At 42.1% G+C, this 23,707-nt stretch overlaps 1 protein-coding gene across 6 annotated transcripts in view; it reads right to left on the reverse strand.

The window, feature by feature from the left end:
- Nucleotides 1-1,600: 1,600 nt before the first annotated feature.
- LOC128757245 (cytoplasmic dynein 1 intermediate chain 1) overlaps nucleotides 1,601-23,707 on the reverse strand; it is a 47,633-nt gene continuing 25,526 nt past the window's right edge. For 5 of the 6 annotated variants that reach the window (XM_053862376.1, XM_053862374.1, XM_053862375.1 and 2 more), the window contains 9 exons: nucleotides 23,543-23,636; nucleotides 23,178-23,303; nucleotides 15,424-15,570; nucleotides 13,116-13,229; nucleotides 12,508-12,641; nucleotides 12,253-12,397; nucleotides 7,424-7,564; nucleotides 4,009-4,134; nucleotides 1,601-2,207 (listed from right to left, as the gene is read on the reverse strand). In XM_053862376.1, coding sequence (XP_053718351.1) covers nucleotides 2,097-2,207; nucleotides 4,009-4,134; nucleotides 7,424-7,564; nucleotides 12,253-12,397; nucleotides 12,508-12,641; nucleotides 13,116-13,229; nucleotides 15,424-15,570; nucleotides 23,178-23,303; nucleotides 23,543-23,636 — 1,138 coding nt within the window. In that variant the 3' untranslated portion in view covers nucleotides 1,601-2,096. The remainder of the gene's footprint in view (nucleotides 2,208-4,008; nucleotides 4,135-7,423; nucleotides 7,565-12,252; nucleotides 12,398-12,507; nucleotides 12,642-13,115; nucleotides 13,230-15,423; nucleotides 15,571-23,177; nucleotides 23,304-23,542; nucleotides 23,637-23,707) is intronic. The other variant, XM_053862378.1, reaches the window with a different exon arrangement.

The raw sequence follows: 23,707 nt of genomic DNA on the forward strand, positions 1-23,707 counted from the left end.
CCAGTCGGAGGCAGAACGCGCGGCTGGACCTCCAACAGCTGCAGAGGCCTCAGTCAGCGCAGCACTTTTCAAACTCAAAAGGGTTGACTTTGGGTGGTTTTCTGTCCAGATCAGTGAAATTAAAATGTAAAAATGTTTCTTATTAAAATCGTATTACATTTTTTTTTGGATACAGAGGTGCTCATACTAAATTTATGGTGCGTTTCTATCACGAAACTTGGGGCCGTGAAGAAAAGTGCGCTTCAGGCAGCAGCATCTAGTCTGCTCCGTTGCGTCGTCCCTATTACTTCATAGTTTTCTTTAGACAAAATTGTCACAACACTGGCTACAGGCCTGTTTAATGTTATGTGTCTGGGGAGGAGAAAGTATGGGCCTCTTTGCTCCAGCTGCTGCCCCCGCGACTCGACCTGTTTTTCAAGGTTGGTGATGTAATGATGATCACTTGTGATGCAACTACCACCCTCTGCAGAACTGAACTAACACCAGGCAAAAGTGACATTTTGCATTCAAAATATCGTTTTGTATGATTCTGAAAACACTAGAGTTGGAGCAAGGCTTTGGGGTGAAATGAGGATCGCTGCTTCCCCATTGGTTGAACACACGATTCCATTTCATTTTTAAAATATCAAAAGAATAACAAGTTGATAATGACAATTTTCACGTCACCATGGGGGCCGCTGGGTTTTTATTCTCGCCCTAGTTTTGAGAAAACAGCAACAAAGAGCTCCAGCAGGACTGTTGCCGCTCACGTCAGCCCTGTGACTGACAGCCGTCACCTTATGAAACTCCAGCTCCATCTTATGAAAGTTCTCGGGTTGCTTCTGAAACTGAATCATGTCGGTGCAAATGTTCCTGCTCTCTTCTGTTTCATGTCTGGGTGCTTTTTCATGTTGCTGCCTGGTGAAATGAGACGCAGATCCAGCAAATATTCTCTGCGGTTTGGAGGAGAACTGCTCGCCTCTGCTGTCCATGCTGCCGTGAAATCAATGAGGGTTTTGATTTAGTTCCCCTTCGATGGAAAATTACAAACTATTCAAACAGTTTATGTCTGTGGTGAAGAGTTTAATTTAATATTAACACTCCGTTATTAAATCAGCCCCATAAACCTGCCCTGTTTGTTTTCCTTTATCCTCACCTTCCTTCACCTCCTCCTCGCGTCTCACCGCGTTCCTCTTTCTCCATCTCTCGGCGGCTCGGAGCTCGCTGCTGGAAGCCACCTGGCTTGGCGCCCAGTTGCAAGTCTCGGATCGGTCTGCCGGCGCCCCAAAAAACCGACCGCATCGGAGGCTTCAGGTTCACTGGGGCCACGTCTGGACTCCTACTCTGTTGCACAGCGGTGTTGTCATGTTTGAGGAGCGTCAGAAATGTTCCCATTTAAACGGTGGTGGAGTAACACACTCACAAGTTTGTCATGTAGTGGGTTACGTCCGCAAAACACAAACAATAAAATGGCAGTGTCCATGTCATAGTAAAAGAAGTAGTTTAGAAGTAATTTCCAAAATACAAGAATCTCGAAAACATGCTCTTCGGCCTGCTTTCCCACCTTGAAGTGATGCTCTTCAAAATGAGGTTCTGTCTGGAGATATTTTCGCGAGACACATTCGATCACTGTAGCTTTATTAGCAAAAAGCAGGTATAACACCAGGCTCCGTGTGACAGCATACGTCCTCACTCAGACGCAGGCGCTCACCCGCCATGTCGGACACATGTTAGCATGATAAACTCACAGTTATGAGTGCCATACCTTTTGATGCATGCAGGGATCACGGGGAGGTTAACACAAAGGCCGATCAGAGGAGACCCTGGATCATTGTAGTGCAAAGCATTGGTACAGTACACATCGTAATAAGGCTGGAGAACACCGTCATATATACTGCAGACTTGAAAAAGGTGGACCACGTGACGTTCAACAAGTTAGAAGCCTCTCACCCAGAAGGTGCACGTACAGAAGAGGAAATGCCAAAATACAATAAAGCACACCAGAACTGGACGACAAAGTATGAGCAGGTGAGAAGAGTGAAGAGCGAATGCTACAGTTGACACCAGTAGAAGCGCACAAGGCATTTTTAGAACCCCTTAACTTTGGTCCGGGTCTTCTATGAAGGCAGCTCCACTGGCACATCCTCCTCATTGTCGGAGCGGTTGGTCCGTATGTCTGCCAGCGTCTGGTTGAAGCGCGGCCAGTCGTCACTGTGTGCCGCTGATAGCTAGAGGAAGAGGACAAAAAAAAAAACAAAAAAACAGCTGGTCGACACTTTTGACTGGTATCAGGTGCAATGAAATGGTATTAGCCATTTTGTTTCTTAGCTAGAAAAGCACTCAGAGAGAGCGGAACTGCAGAGTTACACCTGTTACTATTGCTACAAAGATTTTATCAATATAATTAGATACGTTTTAGAATTTGAAGTATTAGTTATAACACTCAAAATTCAATACAAATGAGCAGATTTGGACTGTAGGTGGCACCAGCGTTTCGGGCCTCGGGTTGGGCAACACCGCCAAAAAACTAAGCCAAAAAATAGCAGCGCTTGTGCCGCTACTCTGTTCATGGATCCAGCTGGTAATCTGGTCACTAAACATGAGTCATCTGCTCCTTGAAACATCACAACCATTTCCTGAAAAAAAAAAATATATATATATATATATGTTCATCCATTTTTGGTTAGTTTCTGTAGAGAGAAGAGAAGCACTGATACATGCTTCCTGAATGTTTTAGAAATGTTGAAAAAGTCATGATTAAGATGCATGTATAAATGCATATATATATATATATATATATATGTATATATATATATATATATATATAATATTGATGGACCTGTAGCATTTCAAATTAAAATGACTTTCATAATGACTTTGCTTTCATTAAAAAAAAAAAAAATCATCAGGTGATATAGGCAATAGAGAGTTCTTTTTTTTCCAAATTTTACGAGCACATTTAAACTGCAGGTTGAGTGCCAGTAACTATAGGGAGTGCACTCAAACAAAGGCACACTGACTCTTATTCCCTTGGCTCCTTTTATTGACAAGTCTTTGTAGCGATCAGTCCAGCGCAGAGAGCCACCAGCTCAGCTCAACCGCACAACAAGAGAGATGCTAAAATTAGACGGGCGGCCGGGTGAGCGTTGCCCTCACATGAGGTTCCTCCAACTGCCCTCCTCCCTACGTTATAGGACACGGTGTGGTTGGCCGCCGCGCGGTGATGGCGGAGTCATGTGGAGGCCGTTCAAGTGGGAGAAAAATCAAACACATTCATCCACGACGCTGCTGACAGTTGGGTAAACATACAGGACTAAAAGACCTAAAATTGTTGGTTGCGGTGTTCGTGGAGGTTTTACAGTCAAAAAGAAAACTGCCTCATATTTCTGGTCTGTCATACTTGTCTTTCATTAAAGCTGGTGAGGCAATTAGACAGAACTGCTCTGAAACCTCTGCGAGTGGACTCCTGCAAAATCATGATTTATATACTTTGAAGTTTGTACTGACAAGAAGCAATAGAGAAGATTTGTACATGATGTTTTATTTAGTGTCATTAACCAAAAGTCCCTGCCAACTCTGCTACAGTAGCATATTATGGAGAACGTAGCTCACTGTGCTGCTTTTAAACCTGCGTTTTACAGAACGGCCAGCAACACAAAATCTGCCAGAAATATTACCGCTCCGTTAGAAATGTCACTGCCGCTGCCAAAACCACATTTAATCTTTTCCTGCGTGTAAAACTGGGGAGGAAACGTAAAATCTCATTCATTCATAGATCAATGCCTCCTTCTCTGTGGCTGCCACTGAAAGATAAGTCATTAGCTTTGACTTATTCAATTCAAGGATTGTGAAATTCCGCCTCATAAATAAATTCTTATGACAGTAAATTCAGAAAAAATAAAAATTGAAATATTCCCCAACTTGTCAGGCTATTGTTTGTGAGTTAGATGACCTCCATTCCAGCTGCCCCGGAGTTCTCTAGCAAATTTTTATGTTTCCATGTTAAGGGGACAAAGATTGAACTGGTACCTCTCCTGCATCGTAAATCCAGACCCTCCCCTCCGAGTCCCCGACGGCGACCTCTTTGGCTCCAGAGGACCAGCGTACTTTGTTCAATGCCGGGGCACCTTCAACAACCACACTGGCAGTCGGTACCTGAAAATACAAATTTAGATGCATCTCCTTCTGGAACTACAAAAAAGAGCTGGTAAACAGTCAATGAGGAAATAACTGCGGCACTGTTATATATTTTATTCTACAAAAGGCTTCAGAAGTCACTCCAAAATTGACATTGTTAACTGTAAAAACGCAGCACCTGGTACTTCCATGTCTAATGTCGTTTATCCAACATGTTTCCTGTCTCTTTCTACACGTTCTCCTGACTTTGTTTCCAAACTCTTCGACATGTCACAGATCACCTCTGACAGTCGTCTCCACCAGTTCCACCCTGCCTGCACTCTCCTCTTCACCTCCATCAAACTCAGTCCATCACACTCTGACTTATTCCAAATCTGATTTCATTGCTCAACTTCGCCAACCTCTCTCTCATTTTACACACATATTGGTTCGAATGACATATATTCCTCTTTATTCCCCTGAAGGAGGTGAGCAAAAAAATGGACAATAAGAGATGCTGCCTGGGAAAAGACAATGCAAAAAAGTGGGCAGAAATGACAATACATGTTCTTCTCCAGCACTCTCCGATCCCCTTTTCGATGATGATAAAATAATTCAATAAAATAAAGTCCACCACTCCAGCTTCTCCTGCAACTCATCTGTACTCACAATAGATCATTATACCATCAGCAAACAAATGACTTATTTACTTGCCAATGTTTTTTTTTTAAATCACCGATTCATGTGATCGACTTCTTGCTCGTGGTAATGGTGCGGCAGCCTGCCACTTTCCTTGACATTTCCACTAAGACTTCATTTAGTTTTATTCAATGACCTCACTGCACTTTACAGAGACTCTTTAACACCTTTATTAGAAAAAGGAAGCCGTATACACCTTCATTGTCCAGTCAACAGAGCAAATAAAGTCGAGGTGTTGTGCGCAGCAGTTCTCACAGGAGGCTGGATCAAGGAGCAGTACAACCTGCTTCCAATGTGGACACACAAGGATACCTACTGTATATTAAATGGGCCCGTGTTTGCTTTTGTGGGCACGCTGGAGCACTTTTTAGTAAACAGCCGTGGTTGTGTAGCACCTTTAAAAAGGCTAAAAAACATCTGCAGTGTTTCCATAAAGTGTTCCTGACATGTGGCAGGCGAGGCTGACACATGTCACCAGTGGAGACAGAGGCCTTGCCATCTTGTCGCCTCTCACAACAAACTTCTGCGTATTTAAAGCAGTGCTAACCACAGAGCGGCTGCCATTAGCCTGCTAGCTCCCAGTGCTGCGCCCGAGTGGATCCAAACAGCACACTCTCAATTGACTGTATACAGTATGTGTGTGTGTGTGTGTGTGTCGGTACGCATGCATGCCCGGTAAATGAAAACCAGGCGCTGTTAATGTTGTTATGACTGTGTGTTTTTAATATGACGGTAACAATGGCGGTCTGTTGCTGTGAGGCGACTCGTGTGGAAGAGAGTGAGAGCCAGTGCGTGTTCTCTGCACATCCGCTTGTGTGTGTGAGAGCAAATGTTTCTCATAAAGAACATTGTTACGGCCCTCAATAATGAACTCTTCCTCCGTGAGTGAAAAGGTCCCTGTTGAAGCAAGCATGGGAAACTTGTGTGTTCCTGCTGCACAGGGAAACAACATCACGAGTTTGAACAGGCTGAAGATTAAAGCAGTGACGTTGTAGCTGCAGTGACTTTGGATGCATCGTATGAAGGCAGCCAGGCTGTGACCCCCATAAGAGGGAGGCGGACGTCAAACTAGCATTGAAATTCAACTAAATTGACATTTTTAAGTAACATCCGACTCACGACCTGCTCGACTTACATCCACCCGTACTTACGACCACGGCCAGCAGATTTTCTTTTTTCATTCAATGTCTGGCACCGCAGCACGTAGCAACACAGCAACGCGTACGACAGTTACTGCAGCACAGTATCCCAGCATCTCACTCTCACACAGCCATCTACCGCTACAGTAGTACCTATAACCCTCGCCTCTGCTATTTTGAATGGCAATCCACTTAGGTCCAATCTGACTTACGACCGGCTTTTCGGAACCTGTTACTTGTACAATCCATTGTTCATCTATAGGTTTATGCAACATTCAATGGTGTGCACAAACTCAAACTCCCTGTCAATCATCCACTCCACCACGTGCACTGTCCTATTCACCTCCCACACTCTCAGTCTATGATCTGAGGTCCTGAAGCTCATCTGTTTTCACGACATGATCCGACTAATCTGTCTTTCCTGTTCTTCCTCCATCTCTCCCATTTACACATGACTCCTATATCTCTTCATCTGACTTTCACTCCACTTCTCCCCACGTCACGCTGCCTTACTCTCAAAACAAACCTATAAATGTTCAGCGAACATCACCCTAAACCTCTTAGACCTGTCTATAACCACAGAAGGAGCTGAGAGCTAAATCCTGATGTAATCCTCCTCTCACTTTGAATCCCTCTCTCACTCACACCTCTCACAAGAGATCAGTAAGGTACACCTCCAAATGAATGTTTTACAATAATGTATGCTGACAATCTTTTCGCTACAATGTTACTGTTATTTTTCTAGCAAAATTAAATGAAAGTTGAATTGAACGAAAATTCAATAGCGCAACAAATGCACAATTATTACACTCAACAAAAAGAATCCATAATTTTTGACATATCCTGACGACTTTTATAGTTTTTCTTTTGACATTTAAGGGTCACATGAGCACCATTAACCAAGGTAGTGGAAACTTTGGTTTGTTAGCGCCACTAACTGATGATTCACCCCAGGACTGTGCTTTTTTTTAATCTCTCCTAACTACATACCATCAGTTAATGTTGTAAAAGCAACACTTCGAACACATTGTTAGGCCTTAAAACTTAAGTGGGTATCTCCAAAGTTTCCATTGCCGTCGTCATTAAAAAAAAAAAACCCAACTGGTCCAAGTTTGCCAAAAACGCTAAAACATGTACGTTGATAATAAAGGCAATAGATTAATAATAGACCATTGGTGGATTTATTCTGATCCTCTGCAGACGTGGGCAGAAACAAGTCTCTGATGAAAACTATTTGATGCATATGTTTAGAACCACATTCATTCTCCTGCAAAATGTCAGTCATGTCATTATGGTGAGGAGCCCTGCACCTTTTATCTTAGAAAGCGGCAGACACAACTGTTGTGTAATGACACCGATACAGATTGAGACAGTGGGGGTTACAGGAATGTTTGGTTATCTGTGTTTAATGTGAGGTTCTGTTTGGTGCAGCACCACACGACGCATAGTCACGCCCCTTATGTCCCGGCATCACCCCTGCAGAAACACACCTCCGTGTCGTTATTGAGATTCCACAGGTCCAAGTGGCCATTTCCGTCCACTGCAGCGAAAACCGCAGGGTGCACTGGCGACCACATGACGTCATACACGTACTCGCCGTTGTCCTCGAAAGTGCACAGGGGTTTGTTGTGCTGAAAAAGAGGATGAGGTGAGTGAGTGTGCGAAACAGCTGTGAAGGAAGGCATTACAGTGGATGACACACGGAACGTCGGGGAAGAGAGAGGGAGTGTGCAGAGTTCAGACAGAGCGGCGCTGCCTCAGCCTTGGGGCCTGTCTGGATGCGGAGCCTAATTAAAAAGGCTCGCACATTCACAGAGCGCCATAAAACCGCTGGGAGAGATGAAAGAGAGGGAAACGCACAAGGTGTACTGTAACCTCAACACAACAGCTGTCACAGAGATGGATGGGAAGAGTTGGGAAGTGGGCGGGAACAGAAGAGGAAGAGGCTCTGGAAATACCTGTGAGGGAAGATGCATCGATCTCTCATGGCCACACAAATCACCGTGGAATTTGGGTCAAAAGCAAGTACAGGAAGTTGTGCGTGTGCGACCCAAATGACGTGAACAAAAAGAAAAACTCACGCCTTAAAAATTCCCAACGAATGAATCAATTTGTTCACCATCACAAAGAGAAACCTGGCACATTACCAGATTATAATTGCTTTTTCGGCATAAAAGCAGTTGGGGGGACGTCATATTCATAAAACATTATTATAAGGTAGGCCATCCTTGTTTTTTTGTAACACTGTTGGAAGTGGTTTTATCAAGGACCAGTGATGAAATTCCACACACCAGGTCATGCAACTACTTCATTCAGTAGTACTTTAGTATAGTGAAGACAGAAAAACATCATGCAGCATTTGAACTGGTACTAACTTCCTGATGTCTGTGTGGCCCAAGTAACGTCCAGTTCAAATATGCAGCTGATTTTTATAGTTACATTTCTGAACACATTCAGTTTAAATAAGAATGTTGCAGGGGTTGCAGCAGGAACCATTGTTTTCTGTGGGGTAAATATTTCTGGTGTCTCTAAGCAGCAGTTGCCTGGATTCTGAGCATCATAAATGTCAAACAGGAAGAGTGGGAGCAGTTGAGGTGAGGAGACATGTTGGCTAAGACGTGTGCACATAGGGAGAGATTTCAACACAATTTCAGCTCAGCGAATCATGTTTATGTTTTCTTAATTTGTCTAATCCCTATCTCTTCTTTTGTCAGAATTCTCTATTTTTCTCTTCATCTGCCACCCCGGATGATAGCTCAGCATAATCCCCTGCCTCTCCTCTCCTGAAATTAAAGTAACACATCATGAAAGAAGAAGACATCCTGCCTGCTGAACAGAAACTAGAATTTCACTGTTGCGTACGATCTACACACAGCGTTTGCTCTTAATGATCAGCAGCAGTGAGTCTTAAAGCTAATCTCAAAATGAAGCTTAATCCTTGTGGCGCCGCACGTGAAGTAAATGTTTGTCATTATCTTTCCTGCTTGGAGTAACAGAGGGTCTTTTAAAACAATGCCTTCTCGCTCCTGTACGAATGTGCGTTTCTTCCACACTGCTTAACACGTAAAGATCTTCATCCGATGATGAGATATTGTTAATGACAGAAAATGGGTTCTAGTTTAGGAAAAGAAAAGGAGCTAAAACAGCATGTTGTGCAGACGTGCGAGGGGTTACTTCAAGCCATCGTAGTACTTCAATTGTCCTCGGGGCACGTTCCTTTCAGATTGGTTAAATGGCAGACACTGCATCTGATTCCTTCTTCATCCAGCAGTCACCAAGACAAGCACCTTGATCTTCCTCCCACATCACACCTATCCTTGTTACACATCCGTGGACCTCGTCCTCCCTTTTCCCTAGTGTCCATTTCTAATGTTCTTTGAGTCCAAACCATGTGGCCTCCATAACTTTGTCTCCAAAGTTCTCCACTTTCCCTTTCTCCCTCCGAGCCACTTTCATTAAAGACTTGAGGATCCAAAACGCTGACTTAATTTTCCCAGCATTATCATCAGAAAACACAGGCATCTTTCCATCCACTCCGGCTAATGCCATATTTCTGCAGTAGCAAGTGATGAGGGAAACATTTTTCCAACATGCTCCTGAAGGGCCAGCAAGGCATCAGCATCCTTTTCAGTTATTCTACAGTGCATCATATATGTTACCTCCTAACTACCTCCCAAACACATAATGCCATATTTCATCAAAACAGAGCGTAAATCTCGACTCAAAAATGAATTGTAACAACAAAAATAAACAAGGCAAGTCGCACTTTGTTTTCAATCCTCCTTCAGTTGCAATCCCTCTTACTTACTGTACTTGCAAGATCACATGCAGATAAAAAAGGGTCCATCAGAGATGGCAACAAGGCTATGCATAAAGCAATGCATGTTGCAAGGAAATAGTCAAGGACAAACATCTATTAAAACACCACACTGGGAGTGAGGCTTTTGCTATTAAATTGTATTCTTTTCAGTGGATAATAATTAAATATGATACTTTGCAAGCCTTATAAATAAATGATTCACTGGGTGTTGGCTTCCCCCAGAGAGAAAATAATAATCAGTATGAAATTATGCAGGAAACAGAGAGCAAGGTCTTCTGTTATTTAATAAAGGACTGTTGCTACATGAATTAATCTTAAATTACACAGCACTTTTCAAACCGTAATGAAGCAAGATAATAGTAACAGATGAGCATATTTTCTGAATTTTATTTAATGAAAAGATTAAAAAGAAAATCAGGTTAAGAACTCACATGGTCTTAGATCCATAAACTCTTGGACAAACACAGTTATATCTCACAGAATTCAGAGGACATGGGGAAGCGCCCTCATGGGACTGTCCATGTCAACAGCCTGGTCAGGGGCCGTGGTGTGCTGGCGGAAAGTTAGTGCTGACCATTAAAGGCCGCAGATTGAGTCCCAGGTTGGGTGGTCCGGTACAGGAACCCACCAGAGATAATTGAAAAAGACAGGGGAAAGGCAGCGGAAAAAAGGGTTGAAAAACCAGTTCAAAAGAAAGTTCATGCGATGGGACATTTTGGGATTTAAAAAAGCTCTGTCATAGATCATAATGTAAACATCCTGAAATAAAATCAAAAAATAGAAAATAAATTATATACACATAGATTATATAATAGGGACATGGAAAAGATGGGTTTTTAGCTCCTGTTAATATATATTAAAACAGTTCAGCAGATATGGGCCTTAATATCTAAAAAAGGCTTCTTGTTTTTAAGCGCATCCTATAGGTGGAACAGTGCTGAAGAGATCAGCTATCAAATATGTGGTCATGAGTACAGAAGTGGAATAATCATGCTCCCCAAATCACTTAGTTCAGGCTGGTTTTGGGGTGGAGAGAGGAAAACGGTTCAAGTTATGCGCGATCATAAGTCCACTCCCGGCTGTCGTGGCTTCTTCAAGCTCGGGCTGACTTGAAATGTTTTCACTAACCACAATATTTGCACCGCTGAGTGTAAAAACATCAGTGGAGTTGGGTTTGCCGGCCCTTTTGAACCTTGAGAGGGAAACGTGTGACTGTGAAGAGAATTCAAAAGTGTGTGAAAGCTTTGATTGGTGAGTGGAAGACAAACCTCCGCTGGGAGTTTGGGTAAGCAAAGTCGGCTCAGTCAAGTTGTTCGTCAGACCGGTGTGGTGCGTCTATGTTTGCACTCGCGCTCACACACACTCAGGTATTGCTCTTGCCCTAACACAAATATGGGTTATGAGGGATGAGAGACAGACACATTCCTGCGGTGGTCCGCAAAGGACAGGGATTTCCCAAATCCTGAGGAAAAACAACACATTCTAATGATGATAATACACAGACATGAGTCGCAGTACTCCTCACACAGAACCCGTCTGCATGCAAATAGGAGTTCAAGTTCACTGCTGCAATTTCAAACCTGTCATAGTCGGACAACTGCAACTAGATCGCTCAAGGTGGTGGAAGAATTATGCAAATCGCTTAATGTTTTCCCGTCGATGTAGATGTCAGTTTGGCTCCACAAACTTTGTGAGCCATATGATTATTCCTGAGTAATATTTCAATTGATGACAATGCCGAAACAATCTCTCTGCTACGAACCATATGACTACACGTTACTTTTAATGTTTGAATATATTTGCTCAATTAATCAACTTCACTCTAAAATACACTTCTTACTGTAAACTGAAATGGTGAAAAAGAGAGGAATAAATTAGGACACAACAGCCAAAAGCTCACGTGGGGTATCCCACATTGGAATTACGTTTTTGGAGCATGTTTAGGCAGAATCATTCCAGGAAAACAGATCCAAGAAGCATGCAGGGGTAAGTGTCATGGCTGCAGATACTGTGGTTCCGCAGAGTCCAACAAAGTTCTACTGTGTTTCAGACAAATAAAATAATAATAATAATGATAATAATAATATAAAAACTCAGCTAAGTGTGGAGCATGACAATTTTGTCCATAAGGTTAACTCACAGTTAAGTATTGAATGACTTTTCACACTCCGCCTCACAAGATGCTTTCGCATTGTAGCTGAAACCAAAACAATGCAGTGTGGAAAGCGTTCAGAGAACTTCTGTTCATGAGGATAGTTTTGTACATACTTTTAATACAGGAAACTTACAGTAATTACACTACTGAGGTTCAGAGTTTGTTATGGTTTTACTGGATCCATGCAGCTGAGATAACAAGTGATGTGATCCTGTCGTTTTACAAGACCATATCAGTGATCAAAATAGTATCTAAATTTGTAAGTTCAATGTGTCATGCTGTATGAAGAGGTAAATAACAATCTTCCCATATTACACGACCTCACACTTAATATGAAAGCTCACCTTGGTGCTCCACAGTTTCACCGTCAGGTCAAAGGACGACGTGACAAAGAGGTGGGAGAAGTCCAGTGTGCCCACTGCACTGTGACAGCTGACCCCTGTCACTGGTCCGTAATGGCCTTCGAACATCTCAAAGATACCCACTTTACTGCAGAGCAGAGATAAGTGTTTTCAGTAGCTAAACACGCTTTTAAAATTTGAAACCTTCTGCGTCTAAAATAAATGTATGCGCTGGGAACTGTGTGTGACATCGCTCACCTGCCATGTCTGGAGGAGGTGTACACGATCCCTTCCTCGCTACCTACTACAAAATTATTGACGTCTCCAACAGGGAAGGCCATGCTCATCACTGCCACAGGTTTGGATTTGTTATACACGAGCTCCATACTTTCCTTCAAACACAAATATACAACACTAATCAGTTCTTTTGCACAATAAAAACCTAACAGTGTTGATGCTCGGTCTAAAACTACAGTGACTCACACACAGTATCACAGTAAATCACAGTAACTACAGTGATTTGGGAGCATTTTTCTCCCACAAAAAAACAAAACTCTTAAAGCAAAATGTTTTCTATTCTTTATGGTTAAGCGAATATATGAAAACATTACGTTTTTGAGGAACATCATAAAAGATACTCAGCTGTTCAATTGTTGTTCAATTGCTAATTGTAAAAAATAATACAATTCCCACAACCAAATTCGTACTTCCATTTGGTAAAAAAGACATAAACATAAACAGCATGTTGAAATGTAAAAAAAAGACACCCTTCCGCAGTAATACAAATTCACATCACAGGTAAAAAGATCGCCTATGACTTAGGGTTATCAGCTACCCATCACAAACCCCACGGTAGACTCAGGTACCTGAGGCTGTGAGAGCATATCGAGACTCCATGAGCACATCTTGCCATCTGAAGAAACAGTGATGAGGTTGTTTGCGTTCTGGGTGCCAACCACGTTTACACAGTAGACTGGATGCTGCGTACAAACAAAATAAAATATATTTAATTAAATACAGTTTTGGAATATACATTACAAATAACAACATGTGCGTGATGCTGAGATTATCATTCTTTTTTATTTAAAATTGTCTACATGGCTACAGTGTACCGTACAGTGGCTATGAAATTCAGAACCCAAAATGTGTTTAGGGCAGTTAAAGTAGTAGTAACACAGTACATGACATAAAATCCAATTACTAAGACGATCCTTCAAAAAAAAAACAAAAAAAAAACTAGCATTACAAACTTGCTTTTAAACCTCCTTATACAAGAACAATAGTTTTCTGACTATACAATGCAAACCAACAGGGATGTGAGGGATTCAGGGATTCATGACAGTCCTCAGTGGACGATGACTCAGAAAGGGAAGCTTTCTGTTTCTTCAGTTCATGTTTTCTTGAGCTGAGTTAACATTCTATTTATTTATTTGATTCAAAACATCACTGATGGCAGTGTTTTGGCCAGAGATACCTATGTCTACCAGTACTGAAAGTCAGTTGAAGACGAGTCCCAGTTCAGCCTTTTCAAAACACCATCAGAGAAACGGCTGTTCTCTTTTCCATCAAACATAGACAGTTTTATCATTGACAGGCTCGGAAGCATCTGCATTCCAACATGGAACGGGTCCTATCACCCGTGGGCTCATGACATCATCAAATGCTTCACACAGATGCTAACAGACGGCTCACATGCCCGTGTGCAGCCGCCGCTCCCCTGACTCCACGTACGGGACCCGAGCTGCAGTGCCAATCCGCAGGAGTGTGTGAAACCATTATGTCATTACCGAGCAGTAATTGATTTGTGTACTGGGCCACACAAAGACTCCTTTGAGTAATCAGCACCATGCTAAGTCCACTGGACTCGCTGGCGGGTGAGGACAAGAGCAGGTGGCCTTATTATTGGAAGCCGCAGTCACTTGAAACCTCCTGCTCACACTGTGGCGGCTGCATGTATCAGTGACTGGTCGCCGCTCAGGAGACATCGTCCACATATGTCGGGTCAGTCATTTGTTCTGGATCAACGGAGAGATTTAGTGAGCTGTGAGGCCTTGTTGCCTGCAGGGGCCAGACGCTTTCATTAATCGTTACGATGCTTAACGTTCATTGAATCCACATCTCTAATAAAACAGTTGTTCAATAACAGATACATACGTTTATTTTCACAACACTGCACTGCATCGCCTCAAATGGCCAATTATCTAAATCCACACTGAACTTCAAGCAGCACAAGAACCTCAGAACCACTGAGCAGAGCAGTCTGTTGGTAAAAACTTCATTTGTTGAAATGAAGATTAAGAATAAAGTAAAATAATAAATGAATGAAATGAAAATGAATAAAGTCTCAATGATAATGAATACTCTTTTGAGGTCAGTGAACTCTGTTTTGGCACCATAGCCGTTGACGGTATTTACAAAATGCTCATGAAAAGGTTGGACCTTTGAGTTGTGTTAACAACGATAGTATCTATTCAGTGTCATAAATCATTGCATCACTCCATTATTCTAAAGTCTAAAAACAATTTAAATCAATGGAAGACTGAAGACGGGGCAGCAGTGCCACTAAGTACACAAACAAGATAGTAGGGGATGATCTTGACTAGGAAAGAACAAAGGTCATTGCTACAGTTTAAAGTAATGCACAGTTATCAATAAAGCAGGCTTTTCTTCAGCACCACTGTATGCCATAAAATGACACTACAAATAGATGTCTGAAAAAAGCAGTTGGCCGTGCAGTAACAGTATGGTCGATGCATCTTTGGATGTTCCTGTACTGAGCTAAATAGTTTGATAACAAAAGGTAGAACATTCAAGGTCGAGTTATCCCATCACCATGGAGAAAGAAGAATGACAAAAAGTGAGTTTTCTCGTGCCGGGTTCAGTAGGGTGACAGCCAAAGAAAAAACCCGTAGAATAGGACGGAAATCTTGAAAGTGTTTTGATCTAAAGATTATATGTATTACTTCGATGTAACATTGCGACTTACAGAGTCTATGAACCCTATTTGTGAGTCCAGACATGAAATCAAAAGACGTGCTTTACTTTGCAATGAACATCTATTATCCTAAGTTATTTGAGTGATTTGAGTAACTTTTATTTATATATTATTTGATATATCATATTATAATAGGTCCTGCAAGTAGACATGTGGACATAATAAGGATGCCAGCCTACAGTGTGAGCAGCAGCAGACAGAGGGGTCCTCTGGACAGGGGTCCGGCGGTGACTGCGGTTGTCCCACAAGACGATCTGCCCTGAATATGTGCCCCCTACCACCAGGTTGGGATGAAACTTGGCAAAGCAGACTGAAACCAGGGAGGACTGAGGAGAGAAGGGAAGAGAAGAGGGAGCAAGGTTAGCCGTGTTTACTCTGGTGTGAGGATATTACTCATCGTATCTGATCGAGATGCATCTGAAAGAGAAGATAAAGAGAGAAGAAAGACTGGTCAGATAAAATCTGCCGATAAAACGGCCGACGGTGAGAAAAGGGCAACAACAAAGATAGATACGAGCTAAAATGGGTAACGCTAGACAGAGCATGAGTGAGAGCGAGTGATCAAGGCTTCATGTTGGGTGGCACACACAAGGAGATAGACGTTGAGCAAAATGATGAGTTTGGCAATGTTGAGGGTCTGCCAAGGAGAAGAGAGAGGGGTGACGCTGGGGCGGGGACCAGACAAAGAGGGGAATTGTAGTCTTTTTTTCCCCCCAGCCGTTTCGCATTACAGCATCAAAACCCCGGCAGCCAGCGGAGCGCTCACTGTAGCCTCCATCATGACAAGCACACTCTTGAACTCTCCAATCCCATGTTTATTGAGTTTTGGTTCCTCTTCAGTGCCCGGCTCATATGGGCTCCTGCGTGAAACAGCAAGCATTCCCAGACCACTGAGGCATCTGGTCTGAGAAACTATTCAGAATATTGTACGGGAGTCCAAGCTAGGGATTGTGCTGTTTTAGTTGATGATGTTCCTATTCCATGTCAATTTAATGAAGGTGCGCAAATATCTGCGGTCGCAACCCAAAATTCTTGATCTTGAATGGCTTTAAATCATTCTTGCCTTACAAGACAAAACTGCCTCCTCATTAGGGATGATACTCTTATCGATTGCTGTATCAATTGGGGGAAAAAAGGAAGAGAAACTGGTCAATTCGTATCAATAGGGTATCGTTTTAGATTATAGCAATTGCCCATCCCTACTTCTCATGAGTAAGTAAGAAATGACTTTAAGTATTGCACCTCAAACCAAAGCCATTGACCTAATTTAACATATCAGGACGATGAGATATGACCTCTTTACACTGAGCCGTTCAGCGAAGCGCAGTACGTTTCAGTGTGGAACCACAAGCACTGACCTCACTTCTATTTTCACTGGCTACGACAGACATAGTTGGTACGTGTGGTGAATGCTGGATGCAATAGGCAACTGTCAACAGTGTTATTTTGGCAAGTCAGAACGATAATGTTTGGTGCCAAGTTTGACAGCCAGGTAAGTGGGACAATTTTCTGTGGCATGTTTTTGTACTAGCCAAAATAAACAGGACAAGAAAGTAGCATGATATGACACTAACAAAGACTCATAAACTCATAGTAGTCGCAGTAAATATTTACTTCAGATGTGTCGCTGAACAAAAAAAAGTTTTTGGTGGGAAGATTGGCAAGCTGACAGTGGATGAGTGGATCATGTTCAAGCGACACCCACTGGGGATTATCGTTGCTGGTCAGTGTCAAGTGACATCTGCGATTTTAATCGAAAAATGTTTTACAAACAGAACAGATGTGAAATAAGGTAATAAAGTTTACATTTATAGCAGCAATAAAAAGCAAATTGATCGTGAATTGTAAAACAAGTTGGACATGTGTAACGCAAATGAAGAAAGTGCCTCTGGGCAAGTTTTATTTTTTATTTCTTTGAGCATTTCTCTCTCCTAACCATTTCTCTCTCTCCACCACAACACGACGTGCAAAACTCCAAACCCAAGTTCATTTTGAAAGGCGAGTGGAAAACAAATCGGTGGGAAAGAAAACAGCACACTCATTCACCCGATTTCTGGTTTCTTCTGAGGGGGAATGGCTCTGGAGTTGCTTTAGATGTCAGGACTCAAAATAAACTGAACTCCGGTGGTAAAAATAAAGTTTCTTGCGAGCTAAAGCGGAGGCCCACTCTCAAAAGTTTGTTTACACAGCGGCATTTAAAGGAGATGGTGGAATATTAAGAGGCAGAGCGATTTGATATATGACAGGCTATTAATACTGAGTTTCCCTAAGCATGGGATGCTAGATCAGATTAAAGGATGAAAAGCAAAACCAGGTCTGAAAAAAAACATATGTGGCTCATTGCATGGTCACTGATCCTTATGCAACACTCTCACTAAGCGCATGATGTATTAGTCCCTATAATATAGTAATACCTGACTTACTCATGAGCACCCGGAATCACTTGGCCTTCCAGAAAGGACGTGTGAATGTTAAGGATCCCTGCTCGATTAAAATAATCGGAACTTGAAATGTCCTGTGAATGACTAACCTCGATGTTCCGTGATGTATTTCAGACTTTCAAAGCAGGAAAGAATAATGCAGTGACACAACACTAGGAAACATCACTTTGTTGCTGTTACTCTTCCAGAACTTAGCTAATGCTAAATAAACATTTCCACCCCACGTAAGAAGCGACAACGACAAGATAAATGAGGTCAAGATCCTCCTCTATTCACTCCATATGTCAACTCAGCTCCTCAGCCATATCAGTGTCCAAATCTTAAGAGGGAAAATCCTGACTAAACTCTTTGAGGAACCACAGTTTATGCCATCATCCCGTCAGACTCTCTGCGAGTGCTACTGAAAATTATTCCACTTTGTCCTTATGGCACTTGGAGGCATCTCCGTCTGGAGAATAGTATTTAACATAAAAGTGGTCGCTCACAAAGCTTCAACTCAAATCTGACATAAACACATGTGTTTCGGGGGATGTTTGAGGTTTCACTGCGAAGCATTAGTTCTTGAAACTGGACCAATTTGTCCCACAATGGAAGGAAGTTTGTCATTTACACTTTCAGGAACTCAGTGGACCAACGCTCCGGAAATTAAATGACTGACTTCAGAGTGTAATTTTGCCATTGTTTGGTAACATGGAACATCAACCTCAACATCTCCCCACTCACGTCCTGCTCATCCTTCAGCAGATCCATCAAATTTCCCCTTCCGACTCAAATTCTTCCCAGTCATTCACATTATTTTAAAATGATCGTTTAAAAATGGGCCATCTGCACTTGAGACTTCACATGAAACTGTTCATGAATGCTAGGAGAATGATTTATGTACAGTGAGCACAGTAGACGACTCCAATTTTGCTGCAAAAGATCAATTTGTCATCATTTGATTATTGGACATAACACCATAGGAAGTCTTATCTGCAGTCACACTGTCGATTTGTGTGATTGAAGCTGCTGACAAGTGATTCTGATCATTCTGGTTACATTCAGCAGGATGTATTTTTTTGGGAAAATTAGCATTATTATAACTTCTTGTCTTAGTGTCGTTGAATGGATACTTATGAGTGTATGAATACATTCATTTTATCGTTATTCATATAATAAAATCAGGGCACAAGAAGCAGGGAACAGCCTGGGCCAGTAATCATCCGAGGTCTATCGCAGGACACATATAGACACAAGCCTCGCGCGAGAATGGAACATGCAGTCTTCTAGCAAAGCCACCTTCGTCTGTAATAGACCACCACACTGGCACAGTGGTGTAAGTGATGAAGCCCATCTGGATGTCTTACGGGAAATAAAGGCAACCTATCCTGCTCATTTCAGGGGCTTTTTAAAGCACAGTGTATCCCACGTTTCAGTTAATAAAATCATCCATATACTTGAATAATGCATATTATTATTGATATTTTATTGTATTAAAATACCATGCAAAATATTGAACTGAAGTCCGTCAGATTGTGGCCACAAAATGAGCAGCGGTTACCACGTACCAGTGCTCAGAAAGTTGCCACACTACTTAACAAGATACGATACCGTCTGGTGGAAGTTCTCCCACCTGGCCTACCCAGTGATATAAAAATGAAAAGAGGGATAAAGTACAAACACACTTCACTGTAAAGGATGAGGCCCCATTGAGAACGCCTCAGGACTCCTGCCTTTGGTTTACAGTTCACCCATTGTCTTTTCTCAAATCCAGAATGCGAACTTGCTAGACTAGTATTCCAAATGCTGCAATGGCCAGAAGTGATGGGGAGTGAGGGTTTCATAGGTCAAAAGAGGGAAAATAATCAGTACATTCTAACCTTAAGTCGGAGAAGTTTTGAATGTCCTTTCACAGAGTGTATTCCCTTCCTTCCCTCAGGACAGTGAGTGTGTGTGTGTGTCAAGTATCATCTAGCTTCATAAGGCTAAGTGCTTCTGGCAGCCTCTATTATACCTAGGGGAAGTGTTCTGTAAAAGATAATACACATACAGTAGAAGGCCATGATGAAAGATGGCAGTGAGGGATTAGTGAGGTTGAAGAAGTGATAGAGGGAGATAGAGACACTCTTTGTTGCCATCTCCTCTGCTTTCTTTACCAGGGCAGTCAAATGTTTCCAAATTGAAGCGTGACTTAAAGTGCTCTTCCACGGAGGGCTATCGGAGTGAGTTTACACTCTACAGCCCGCTACCCCCTTTTTTTCCTCAGTTACCGCACTCATCTGTTTTCCACTCGGCCTTATCAGGACCAGATGGAGACGACTGTCTTCTTTTGCATCTCTCCTCCTCCAAACCACCTTTCTCTTCCCTTTCTCCCCCTGGCTTCGCTCATTTATGACACCCCACAGATTTTGTCACTCTGCGGTTTCTGGCGAGGAAGGAGTAATACCAAGAAGAGTCTCCATTTCACCAGGCAAAAAATGAGGTCTTGACACAGCAAGACACAGCAGAGATGAGGCTTTGACAACGAATGAAGACTGTTTTTTTCCCCCTGATTTATGCTCCCTTAGACTCTACCTCACTGTTTTACAGACAAAACTTGTTTGTGCAAGTACCTACTGTAGCATTTAAGAGTCTGCAATGACTACAAAGACATGGCAGCCAGCTGCTGGATCAATTCATGGTTGATGAGGAAGAGGCACGTTTTATGACTCAAAACCTGGAAAGACAGATGGATCATCATTTTTTCATCATCATCATTTTGATCGTTTGTACTCAAAAGAAGATTGGAGGTTGTGATCCGTTGGTTTTAGGAGTCGACACCACCACCACGCTAGCAACTGTTAGCATTGTTGACTAGTTAGTCAGGGCTCAAGAGCGCTACTCTGTTCTTTAGTTAGATGACATATTTCATCCTTGAAATACAACGACAACAGAGTCTCCTGAATATTTTGTTTTGTTCAGAAACTAGCAAGTCCAGAAATCTTCCGACGGAAACATGTTGATGATGACAGCTCCATGACAGCGACGGCAGTCACAGTTATTGGTCATTTGTTCTTAGATTAAATATCGAGTTTATATAGGGATGGGATTATCATGTTTATTCTACCGTGCGCAGTAAGGCCGGCAGTTTGAACCAGAATTTCAACATTACCATTTTTAATAATGTGCCCAAAGAAAGGTTCTTCTACTAGTTACAGTGTTGATTCTCTGAGAAGCACTTTCATATTCAAGCAGAATTGGTGTAAATTGACTGAAATGTACCAAAATAATTTGAAATAGAATTATATTGTGAACCGAATCAGCCCACGTGAACCGATATCTGGCGTCGCCACAACATGGTGACAGAGAGTCGGACCGACGGCCTCTGGCATGTACAGTGAAGGACTTGACTTGAAACCGGGAAATGTAATCGAGCCAGCTGTCATGAAACTTTCCCTAGTTACTAGATCAGAGTCCGGACTAACAAAAAAAAATCATGCATTATAATGATGAAAATGATCGTGCAGCTGCGGAGAAACGCACCTGCCATGAAACACCCAAACCCTGGTTTCAATAAGCGTGTCCAGCACTTTGCACCTTTCTTAAATTGTGAGGACAATCTTTGTAAACCACCCCAAATCTGTGGTTCAGCCACACCAGCAAAATTCTAGACTGCATGCTCTGTTTGGTATGGGGATCTTATCAATCTTTCAGATTGACTTTTAAAAATAATAATTAAAAAATAAATACAAATAATTTAAAATGGACTAAGCAGTAGTTTAAGTGTATTACTTTTACCATACATACAAACTTTTCTCCTTTCAGTTAAAAAGAAAGCCACTTTGGATAATTGGGAACACAGCAAGGGAAATTTGGTGCAGGAGATGAAAATCTGCTCAACAGATGTCAAATTGTTATCTGTTGTGGCGAACCCTAGAGTGGTAAAGACACGGCAGTAGTTAGAAGTAGAAGAAGGAAGCTTTAGGTAAAAAGAAAAATCTGACTGTTAGCCAAGACGGAATCATTTTTTTCTAGAATCGAATTCACTTAAATCATGCAGGTTGGATCACAATTTCTTCAGCATGAATATCTCTGCGGGCATTCAGTTTCTTTGTGGAGACATCTGAGCCATGGGAAGCCTTCTGTTTAATTTCAAAATTTTAAAAAAGAGCTGTGAATAGCTGTTTTGAAAGGCTGAATTTGCTGTCAAACTGTTCTGGTTTCTCAAGTCTTTCTAACACAGTTTCTACCACAGCTGTTGCTTCCTGATCTTTGCACAAGTGACAAATTCATACAGACAGTAAAGTTGGCCAGATAGGTATTAATAAAAATATGAATGAGTTGAACGAGATATGACAGTAGCAGCAGGAGTTGTAACAGGAAGGCATTCAAGTTTGGGGGTTCAGTGCAGAGCCAATGTCAAACTGTTCTCTTTAATGTGGTTTGACTTTGCCCACTTGAGAGGCTGATGTGAGGCTACATGATTGGACCCAACTGGGACGGGGCGATGATGGGTCCCACTGCTGGGACGCACATATTGAGGCGTATCAAGGGTGAGAATCTAAGGCAGCCGCCTCTAGCTCCTTGAAAATTACACACTTTGAGGAGATATATTTTCCAGTTAAGTGACATCCTTATAATAATATAAGAGTCTCTGGCTGATGAATTATGGATATAACAAACAAAGAATGTTATATATCTAATATAATTTGATATTTTTCATCTGTTGATTCACACCATGCGACTTCTTGAAGAAGTGTTGAATTAATCAGTTAACTAAACACACTTGCCATCTTTCTGAAATAGAGTCTGAGTCCAGTTCCTGCTGAATCACCTCCCTGTTGTGCTCGCGAGAACATTCATACATTTGTAAATGACTGACTGGAGTAAACTAGCCTCCCAAAGGAATCCACTCAAGGTTGTCTCAGGGACGAGACGCGCGGACTGACACAAACAAAAATGTGAATTCCAGTTTTGTTCATACAGACACAGAAACAAACCAACCACAAATGTCACTTGCTACTTGGTGTGTTTGGGTGGTCCCACACGTGTGCATTTGCATATCATTAGCTCCATTCTACTCCATTGAAATGAAATAGGAATGCAACGCTGGGGATTATTATAAAAAAAAGTGATTTATGAGGAAGGTTTTTTATCTCTGCGTTTTGAAGAAAGTCACAAAACATACCCAAAATAGAATGTCATAATGGAGCTGGGCATCACAGTGGCGCAATGGTTGCCAACTGTTGCTACTCAGCAAGAAGGTTCAGGGTTCAAATCCAGCTCTGGACTTTTCTGGTGGAGTTTGCATGTTCTTTCTGTGTCTGCGTGGGTTTTATCCAGATAATTGGACACTCTAAAGTTGCCCCAAGCTGTGAATGGTGTGTGTCCCCTGCGATGGACAGGCGCCCTGTCCAAGGTGTCGCCTCCAGCCCAATGACCACCGGCATATGTTCTACCTCTCCCTGCAACCCTGACCGGGACTAAGCACTGGTTATCTGATGATGTATGCACAGTAGAATGCAGCCCAGTACCTGGCAGTTGAAGACGTATTCGGGTGTTGCCTTCTTGAACTTGATGTTCCAAACAAGAGCAACGCCGTCGGGTTCATGATGGGAATTTTCATTGCTGTTGTACGCAGCAACAAGCAACTCTGGATACTGTAACACAGGAACACACGAAGCAAAGGAGCTGAGAAGAGAATTAAAGAGCAAATACCAGTCATCATAAATGAATACCACGCAAACAGTAAAAAAAAGCCTTGATGTATACTGTTAAAACCCATGTATTTTCACCTGAATTAAGTGTAATATTATATTAGATTTGATGGCCTTTATTAGTCCCAATTGCAAGGAAAGGTACATTCTAATGACACTGAAAACATGAATGGACGACAAACCTGAGGGGACCAGTCCAGAGAGGTGACGACACGATGCTTTGACCAGTGTTCATCATAGAAAACTCGACTGACAGACAGACTGGATCTGTTTGTTCTAGAAAGAAGACGTGTGAGGGAGAAGAAAACTGGTCATTGACATTCTGACAAGCGGCAACAAAACAAAAT

This window comes from Synchiropus splendidus, chromosome 4, assembly GCF_027744825.2.
Source record: "Synchiropus splendidus isolate RoL2022-P1 chromosome 4, RoL_Sspl_1.0, whole genome shotgun sequence".
Taxonomy (NCBI): Eukaryota; Metazoa; Chordata; class Actinopteri; order Syngnathiformes; family Callionymidae; genus Synchiropus; species Synchiropus splendidus.